The sequence below is a fragment of the Vitis riparia genome, chromosome 2 (genome assembly GCF_004353265.1).
Source record: "Vitis riparia cultivar Riparia Gloire de Montpellier isolate 1030 chromosome 2, EGFV_Vit.rip_1.0, whole genome shotgun sequence".
In the NCBI taxonomy this organism is placed as follows: Eukaryota; Viridiplantae; Streptophyta; class Magnoliopsida; order Vitales; family Vitaceae; genus Vitis; species Vitis riparia.
The window spans coordinates 10,568,729-10,578,433 of NC_048432.1; the positions used below are offsets into that span (position 1 = coordinate 10,568,729).

General features: G+C 37.5%; 1 protein-coding gene across 1 annotated transcript; it reads left to right on the plus strand.

The window, feature by feature from the left end:
• The first annotated feature begins 243 nt into the window (after window positions 1-243).
• Window positions 244-9,192, plus strand: LOC117932598 (alpha,alpha-trehalose-phosphate synthase [UDP-forming] 5). Its single transcript, XM_034853875.1, is given in 5 exon segments — window positions 244-406; window positions 1,401-2,015; window positions 2,018-3,479; window positions 5,503-5,776; window positions 8,564-9,192. Coding segments are annotated over 4 exon segments (2,592 nt in total). The 5' UTR covers window positions 244-406; window positions 1,401-1,489; the 3' UTR covers window positions 8,894-9,192.
• Window positions 9,193-9,705: the final 513 nt, after the last annotated feature.

Sequence of the window (9,705 nt, forward strand, 5' to 3'; positions counted from 1 at the left end):
ATAGGAATAATCAAAAGAAAAATAACCCTTGGATACTAAGAAAATAAAAAAATTAACCATGGTTAGGAAGAGAGAGAAATTGGAGAGAACTGTTGTTTGTTCCTCCCGTCATCACAAGCACTGAGAGACAGAGAGAGCGAGAGAGAGAGAATCAAATGCTTTGTAAAAAGACTACCCCTTTTCTTGTCGGATGTCAACAAAATTGAAAAAAAAAAAAAAGTTAAAAAAGAAAAATTGGAAATGAAAAACTGGAAAAAAAGGGGTATGTGGATGTCCCATTGTATAAATTCTCAGGTGGGAGAGAGAGAAGAAGAAGAATCTATTGTTTCTCCCGTTTCTACATATCAAAAATCTAAACTCTCTCTTTCAGTCTCTCTCTCTCTCTCTCCCTTGTTACTTTTTGGAGGTAGGCTGCTATGCTGCTAGACTACTGCTTCTGCTTCTTCTTCTTCTGCTTCATCAGTGCCTATAAAGCTTGTAACTTTGATGGGTTTTTTTTCTTTTTCTTTTCTTCCATGTTGCATGCCACTTTCTGCCACTTTTTTCACACTTGCCCATTCGTCTTGTTGCCCATGTTCTGGGTTCGTTGCATGTTCCCTTCACTTTATGAGTTGATTCTCTGCACCTCTCAGATATTTTGTGAATAGAGAGGGTTCGGCTGTGCATTTTTCTTTTCTTTTCTTGAGCTGTTTTAATGGGTTTTGCAGTGTGGAGAATCCCTTTTCAGTGTTGTTGAATTTTCTGGGTTTGGTGTTAATTTGAGTCTGGAGGTAATCCTTTCATTTGATTTTTGTTTTTGCATTCTATTAGGCCAGATTTAGCCTCTGGGTAGCCATTAAATGTCAATGTTATTTGTCGGTTAGTTTAGATTTTTCTGGGTTTTCTAGCGTAGAGAATTCATTTTAGTATTGGGTATTGATTGGAGTGTCGGGTAATTTTCTTATTTTTGGATCTGGGTACTTCCTGAATGTTTACATATTCTTCAATTTGCTTAGATTTTTCTGGGATTTGCTCAAGGCATTCTGGGGTAGTTTTTTTATTTTATTTTATTTTTTTATCTTTATTTTCATATATGGGTTCTTGATTTCGTTTCAATTGTTGCATATTTGGAGACTTGGAGGTCTGTTGATACGGAACAAATATTGTATGAGGGGCTTAGAAAGACTTAAGTTTCTTGCATTAAAGTATCATATGCTAGATTGGATTTTCAGAATTCTTAATAATCATAAGAATCTAAGAAAATTGTCTTGGTTTTTGATGAATTCTTGTACACTATATTTACTAGAAGACCAATTGGTAATGAAGGATTTGTGTGTTTTTGTTTTATACTGTGATTTCAGGAGTTTTTGCTTTCTATATTCTGATTCTATCTTCTCATGGAGATTTTTTTTTTCTTGCAGAATTTTATTTTGATTGTTGGATGAAAGAGGAATCAAAATAGTCCTCCTGCTATTTTCAGTAGACCAAAAGTTCTTATCCTTCTTCCACCATGGTCTCAAGGTCCTATTCTAATCTCTTGGATCTCGTGTCTGGGGATTCCCCCACATTTGGCCGAGGAGGGAAGAAGATATCTCGAGTGGCAACTGTTGCTGGAGTATTGTCTGAGCTTGATGATGAGACCTCCAATAGTGTGACCTCTGATGCTCCTTCATCTGTATCTCAGGATCGGATGATAATTGTGGGAAACCAGCTTCCACTCAGGGCTCATCGCAGCTCAGATGGCAGTGGAGAGTGGTGTTTCAGCTGGGATGAGGACTCCCTTCTCTTACAGCTCAAAGATGGGCTTGGAGAAGACGTAGAAGTACTCTATGTTGGTTGTCTTAGAGAACAAATTGACCCAAGTGAACAAGATGATGTTGCTCAAACCTTGCTTGAAACCTTCAAATGTGTCCCTGCCTTCATCCCTCCTGAGTTATTTAGTAAATTCTATCATGGGTTCTGTAAACAGCAATTGTGGCCTTTGTTTCATTACATGCTTCCTCTCTCCCCAGACCTTGGTGGTAGGTTTGATAGGTCCTCTGGCAAGCTTATGTCTCGGTGAACAAAATATTTGCAGATAAAGTAATGGAAGTGATTACCCCTGATGAAGATTTTGTGTGGGTTCATGATTACCATTTGATGGTTTTGCCAACATTTTTGAGGAAGAGGTTTAATAGGGTGAAGCTTGGGTTCTTCCTGCACAGTCCGTTCCCATCATCAGAGATATACCGGACACTTCCTGTAAGAGATGAGCTTCTAAGAGCACTTCTGAATTCTGACCTAATTGGCTTTCATACTTTTGATTATGCCAGGCACTTCCTCTCTTGTTGTAGTAGAATGCTTGGCCTTGCTTATCAATCTAAGCGAGGCTACATAGGGCTTGAGTATTATGGTCGAACCGTTAGCATTAAGATTCTTCCTGTTGGAATTCATATGGGACAACTTCGGTCTGTGCTGAATCTTCCAGAGACTGACTCTCGAGTTGCAGAGTTACGGGACCAGTTTAGGGGTCAGACTGTTTTGCTTGGGGTTGATGACATGGACATCTTCAAAGGGATCAGTTTGAAGCTTTTGGCAATGGAACAATTGCTTACACAACATCCTGACAAGAGGGGCAAGGTTGTGTTGGTTCAAATTGCAAACCCTGCCAGAGGCCGAGGAAAGGATGTACAGGAGGTTCAATCTGAAACCCATGCGACAGTAAGGAGAATTAATGAGACATTTGGACGTCCAGGATATCATCCAGTGGTTTTAATTGATACACCCCTTCAGTTCTATGAGCGGATTGCTTATTATGTAACTGCAGAGTGCTGTCTCGTTACAGCAGTGAGGGATGGAATGAACCTTATACCTTATGAATATATTATATGCCGTCAAGGAAATGAAAAGCTTGATGAGACCCTGGGACTAAATCCATCAACACCCAAAAAGAGCATGCTGGTGGTTTCTGAGTTCATTGGGTGTTCTCCATCACTAAGCGGGGCAATTCGAGTCAACCCATGGAACATTGATGCTGTAGCTGAAGCTATGGAGTCTGCCTTAATTGTCCCTGAGCCAGAGAAACAGATGCGACATGAGAAGCATTATAGGTATGTGAGTACACATGATGTTGCTTATTGGGCACATAGTTTTTTGCAGGATCTTGAAAGGGCCTGTAGGGATCATGTGAGGAGGAGGTGCTGGGGTATTGGTTTTGGTTTAGGGTTCCGGGTAATTGCTTTGGACCCGAATTTCAGGAAGCTTTCAGTTGAGCATATTGTTTCAGCTTATAAGAGGACCAAGAATCGGGCAATTCTTTTGGATTGTGATGGTACCATGATGCTGCAGAGTTCAATCAGTACAATTCCTAATACAGAGGCTATAGGGATCTTGAATAACTTGTGTGGTGATCCCAAGAATGTTGTCTTCGTTGTTAGTGGGAAGGACAAGAAGACTCTTACTGAAGGGTTTTCTTCTTGTGAGAAGCTTGGGATTGCAGCTGAGCATGGTTATTTTTTGAGGTAAATTCACCTTTTTGGCTCCCGTTGAACTTTCTTTCTGCTTTTTAAACATCAGTTGCTAAAAATGCAATCGCTCTTGGGTATGGATTACAGTTAAGAATATCTACAAGTAATTTAATCTCCTGCAGGTTTGTTTTCTAAGACTTAGGTTGCTAGTAGTCAGGCCTGTAAATATATGGAGCTGACCTGAGCTCCATATGGTCCATGGAAAAAGTCATAAAAGTGAATCAGATGGTGCCCTAGGTAGGATTTGAAATAGTCCATTTTGATATTGATAGCATTTAAATTCAAGGGTTTTACCTTGTTTATCTATTAATTGTTCTGGTACCATTTAAAATTTTCAAAAAATTGATCTTGTTTCTAATGTATTCTGACAATCATTGTTGTGTCTCCATGCCTGGACATCAGTATTTGTGTCCAAATGTTATGTGTAGGAAAATTGACCAATTCAATTTCCATGATATCCAAACACTGACTAGAACTCAATTCTCGAAAGTATTAAGGTATGATGTGATCTTTTGGATGCCACTGAAAATGTTTGACGTAAAACCTAGATGAACACTTTAGGTTTCCAAGTGACTGTACCTTGAGTATGGCAGCAATGAATCCAACCCAACCTAAAAATTGCAAGGTTGGTTGATCCCAGCTGGACCTAATGTTAGATTGAGGTCTCTGCACCTAGGCTTGACCTAACACATGCATATGCTATTATTTTAAACATAGGAAATTAATAGTCTATTTTTTCAGAAACAATGCAGAAACTTGAGAAATTTCCTATCACAGTTGAAGTTTCTAACAATTAACCATCTTTGTTTGCTTACTTTTGTCACAACCAATACATGACTAAAAACACAAAGTAGATAAAGCCTGTCAGGGTGCCCAGTTGGTTAGGGTGAGTGCTAAGATGTGTGGTTGAGGTTTATGGTCCAACGTTCGATTCCTACCACTGTTCTGATGCCCTGGATTACCCGGTGCTGACTTCAAGTCCGAATGGCTCAGTCATGGAAGGTTTCTTGGTTAAAAAAAAAAAATAGATAAAGTGGAAGATGGATGAATCATTTTAACAATTATAAACATGCAAGGAAGCCTTAATTCAAATTGATGTAAGTTGTTTTCATTATATAAAATTGTAATTATTTCATTCCATATTTATTGTAAGTTTTTATATTGTCTTGCACATATTTTTGCTTCCATTTATAAATGCATCATTTTGTAAAGCATGGTTTTTAATTATGCTTGATTAATTGTAAATGCAACTGAGGTAATAATAATTGCAAAACCTACAAATTTACAAAAGAGTTAGGTTTTCACCAAATTCGCTTAACCTGACCTTGGGTTAAAAGCTTCCAATTTGAGGACATGGTACTAGGGGTTGTGTTGGCTTCCAACAGGAGCCAACATGCCCAAATTGCTGCCGTAGCTTTGAAGCTGAGATTTTCTTCATGAGCTTTTAAGTTGAAAGAGGCTTGGTTCACAGTAAAGCTCCTGAGAGAGTTGTGCTGACCTTTGATTGTTGGAAATCCTCAATGGTATGCACTGCCTAAAGCCTACAAATCTGCTTGTTATGGTTTGGTTTTGTAGGATGATGATGCAATGGGCATATGCATGAACTATTGTTTGGGCATGTTGCTATTTTCACAGTTTTTATGAGATGAACTTATTGAAGAGAAAGGCTAAACCTAAAGTTGGAATGAGTTGGCATGAGCCCCATAACTCTGAAGGGATGAAACAAAGCCTATTTTTTTTTCAACTTTCACAGAAAAATCATTAGTCTTTGGGAGCTATTTTTTATTTCCTTTGCTCTGTTTGCAGTTTTTCTTTTGCAAAGAAAAAAGTAGTTTAATGTCTACGTCAGTTGAGACTAATTCAACATTAACTTCACTGTCAATATCTTGCAACTCCAATACTCAGCTGCAGTCACTATGATCAAAATCATGAAAACACAAATATATCAAAACAACCCATAATATATGTGTTATTTTCATCATTGTAATAATACCAAGTTTACCGTTATTCTTTTCAGGCTAAGTCATGATGCGGAGTGGGAAACTTGCTTGCCTGTGACAGACTTTGATTGGAAACAGATTGCAGAGCCAGTTATGAAATTATACACTGAAACAACTGATGGTTCTACCATAGAGACCAAAGAAAGTGCACTTGTTTGGAATTATCAATACGCAGATCCAGATTTTGGCTCTTGCCAGGCTAAAGAGCTTCTAGATCACCTGGAAAGTGTTCTTGCCAATGAGCCAGTTTCTGTCAAGAGTGGTCAACATATTGTAGAAGTTAAACCTCAGGTTAGTAGCTTTCTGCTTCCTGTCTAACATCAATCCATTCGGTGCCAAGGTGTTCAGTTGCAGATATAAAAAGAATGGTCTAAACCTCCATGTTTGTTGCTAGTTTCCTCAAATGTTCTAAATTTTACAAACTTTCTAATTAATCATTATGGGTATAGAATCTTATCATTATGGGTGTACTTTGGGTGCTTTTTGGTGCTTCTCTTTTCAATTCATGGTTACTGCTTACCTATCAAAATTGTAGCGGAACTGAACTTTATGGGGAGAAAGATAAGATTCTTTAGAGTATGATCTAAATCAATTTTTTACAATTTCTTTTCTGGACTTTTTCAAATCTAATTCACTTCTCTGATTTGATCAGAGAATAGGATTTGCCCTGGTGAGTCTTTTAATAGGTTGTACAATCTGTTTATATTCTCTGGTACTGCTTGCACAAGTGGTGCATATTTGTTGCTTCAATACTTACTTTATAAAACCACTAGCCTCATATCTCAGATGCTAGGGATATTTTGCTTCTTATTGTGTCAAAGTAGGCTCTTGATCTTCTGCAGTGGCAAAGGGTCAATCTTCCATGGATCTAATGGAGTCTAGTCAAGGCAATTCAGTCATACCTATTTATTGACTGGTGAATCATGTATCTAACAAGTTGGCATACCTTGGCCATGGGGTCCCTTGTGCTTTTGTGTTACTTTCCATACTTTCGAATACTGCTGCTGCTGCTACTACTAATAATAATAAAGTTCAAAGAGAATCTCCTATATGGTAAAGGCTCTGAAGTGCATCCTTTTGGATCCAATAATACTTGTGCTGCAAGCCTTACATAGGGGCTCGGAATTGTTGGACTAAGTAGAATTACTACAAGGGACTCATTGGACACACTCTAGTTGGAAATCACAGGATTAGGACTCACTGGGATGCTCATCTTAGTTAGGATGTCACATCTGAATGAGCAATCCAGTGTGGATGTATGTGTAGCCTTGCCTATGGGCTCAGAGTTATTGAATCAGACTAGGATCACCAAAAGAGATTCTTTAGGAGTTGATTGGATGGCTAACAAGCATTCTCTTAGTCTTGGGCTAACAGGATGGAATCCCAGTTTTGGCTATTTTATTTGTGCTTTCTCCTCTCTTGTCTCCTCCTGTCCTTTCCCTTGTCTCTGAATCTTCAGAACATACAATTTTTAATCGTGTTCTTGTCCTTTCAATTTATAAAATTTAGTTTCATCAGTCCATGCATATAAAAAAGAAAAAGAAAAAATTGGTCTCTATATTCTTTCCACAAATGTGTGGGATGTCTATATGCCATAAATAATCTCTTTTTGTGGGTAAATTTTGTGGGGCTACCATTATTTTCATTGTAATGTTTTTGCTTGCGATATAGTTGGATTGATTATCTAAATTAGGATGGAATTTAGTGTCACCTTCTTAATTGTTCTATATCAAGTATAAAACTCGATATTGAGAGGTACTTGGAAGTTAAGAATCCATTTTCTGTTCAATAAGGGATCGTTGTAAATATAAAGTTATCAAAGATTTTTATGGTTTTTTTTGTTTTTTGTTTTTTTTTTGTTTTTCTGTATATTAACTTCTGCTTCTATGTTTGAATTATAAACCGAAGAGATTATAGTTTGTTTGTCATTTATTATGTTAAGTAAATTTGGCTGAAGGGTGGTGAATCATTTGTCAAGGTACGGACTCTGAAAAGGTGAAGAAGAAATATGAATTATGATCTTGAGGAAGAGTTTAGGCCATTTGAACTCACAATAGTAGCAACACTGGCGAGGAAATCTGCCTCTTGACTAGGGTCTCTTGAATTAAAGCTCATCTTCCATTCTGGAGGAGTGACTTTAGATCTCTCTTATCTTGTAGATGATCCTCCAAGAACCTGAAAGATTATAAGAACCCATGTGATAATAGTAGAATAATCACCTTCTGCTTGCCTCTTTAGAATATTCAGGAAGGCCAGGGTCTTTGACTAAGTGGCGTTTCTTTCCACTTAGTGGCCAAGAGAAACCTAGCATCACCCAAATGGAAGCATAGTTTTATTGCTATCATTTTGGGCATATGTGGAATTCTTGTTGATGTGAATATGTTGTGCATGTTCTCCAATCCAATTTTTAAAATAGTTTTCGAGATTTATATGATACTAGAGGGGTGCATGTGCTTCATATTTGTGTTGGTGACTTGGAAGCAATGACTTGTACCAACTTCAAGAGAAGAAAGTGTGAATGGAAATTGTTCCTTCTCTAAATGACTTTTATATCCTTAATTAGGCGTGAAGTAATAGGTAAAATCGGTTATCAAACTTGAGCAAAGCTTTGCATGGTGTACAAATAGCAATCTCCATGATATTTCTTGCTTGTAATGATTTATAGTTGAAACTCTCACAGTGAACTTTAGTTGGTGCAACTGTGCAAGCATGAACGTGTGAGGTATAGCTTGCATATGAATTATTTGAGTGGGGAACAAGGGTTTAAAGGTGGAGTGTGATGTTTGCCAACTAACCATTGCAACAATCATGTTATGTGATGATATTGGATACTTGGAGACAATGATTTAACTCTGAAAGGAATGCTCATAACTTTTTCGTGGTGCATGCATACATTCATAGCCGTAAACTTGTTTCTTTCTCTGCATCCTGGATTGCCTCTCCACTTATTCTCTCTGATTCTCCACTTGGTTGTAATCATTTGCAACATTCCTTCTCTCTTGATACATGAAGAAGCAAGCAACAAAATTCTATTTCCTTGTGATACCTAATCTTTTTATGTTTTTTTGAAAAAAACAGGGTGTCAACAAGGGTCTTGTAGCGGAACGTCTCCTTGTAACAATGCGGCAGAAGGGGATGCTTCCAGATTTTGTGCTATGTATTGGAGATGATCGATCAGATGAGGACATGTTTGAAGTGATAATAAGGGCAAAGGGGCTTCCTTCTCTCTCCCCAGTTGCTGAAGTGTTTGCTTGCACTGTTGGTAGGAAACCCAGCAAAGCTAAGTACTACTTAGAAGACACAACTGAGATATTGAGAATGTTACAGGGCCTTGTGACTGCATCCGAGCAGGCTGCTAGAAATGCTTCCCATGTAGCTTCCACGCGGGCGATTATCGACAGAGAGTAAATAGAATACAATACATTGGGTTCTCCTGGGCAAAAAGGTTTTCTCAACCCATTGGGGATTTTTGGTTGGGTTGATGCTTAGAGAGAGAAAGTTTCAGATAACTGTTGTTGCAGCTATGTGTAGTCTCTGTTTTCAAGTAGGTTAGCTGTACCAAAAATTTGTTCATGTCTTGCTATTGCTTTGTCTATATGATAAGCTTTAAGATCCTTTCACCTTTTTTATTGTGCCATAGGCTGGCAATTGACAGTTCAATCTTATTCAGGTCAATGAAAGTACGAAACCCCAGGGCTTGTCATTCAGGATCAGTGTGGATAACCAGATTAAAACCTGGTTATGTATGCCCTTATCCTAGTTGAAGTTTGTGCTCTACTTGGAACTTGGGAGTACTTTTGGTGAAAGTACTTTTCCGTAGTGTTTATATTACAACTTTTTAAAGAAAAATAAGTTAGTGATTTCGTACAAAACTAAATAAAAAAGGATTTAATACTACTTTTGGTATTTGGTATCGGGCTTTGCTCTTATAGCTTGTTTAATAGTGATAGTAGGGAGTGTTTCTAATTTTTTTTATGCATAAAATTTTTTAAATATTAGAAAGGTTATCAACACTTTGTAGTATGCTTGAAAATAATTCATTTGATAATTTTTTTTAAATATTAAAAAAGTTATAAATATTTCATAAAATCATTACCAAATGAAGTTTTATTGGTAGTCTTAGTTGTCAAGGCTCGCCTTTGGAGGGCATGTAAAAGAGAACATGCATGCAAGCAACCATTCAATCCTCAATCCTAAGGTTAGTAATTTAGATATTAGGC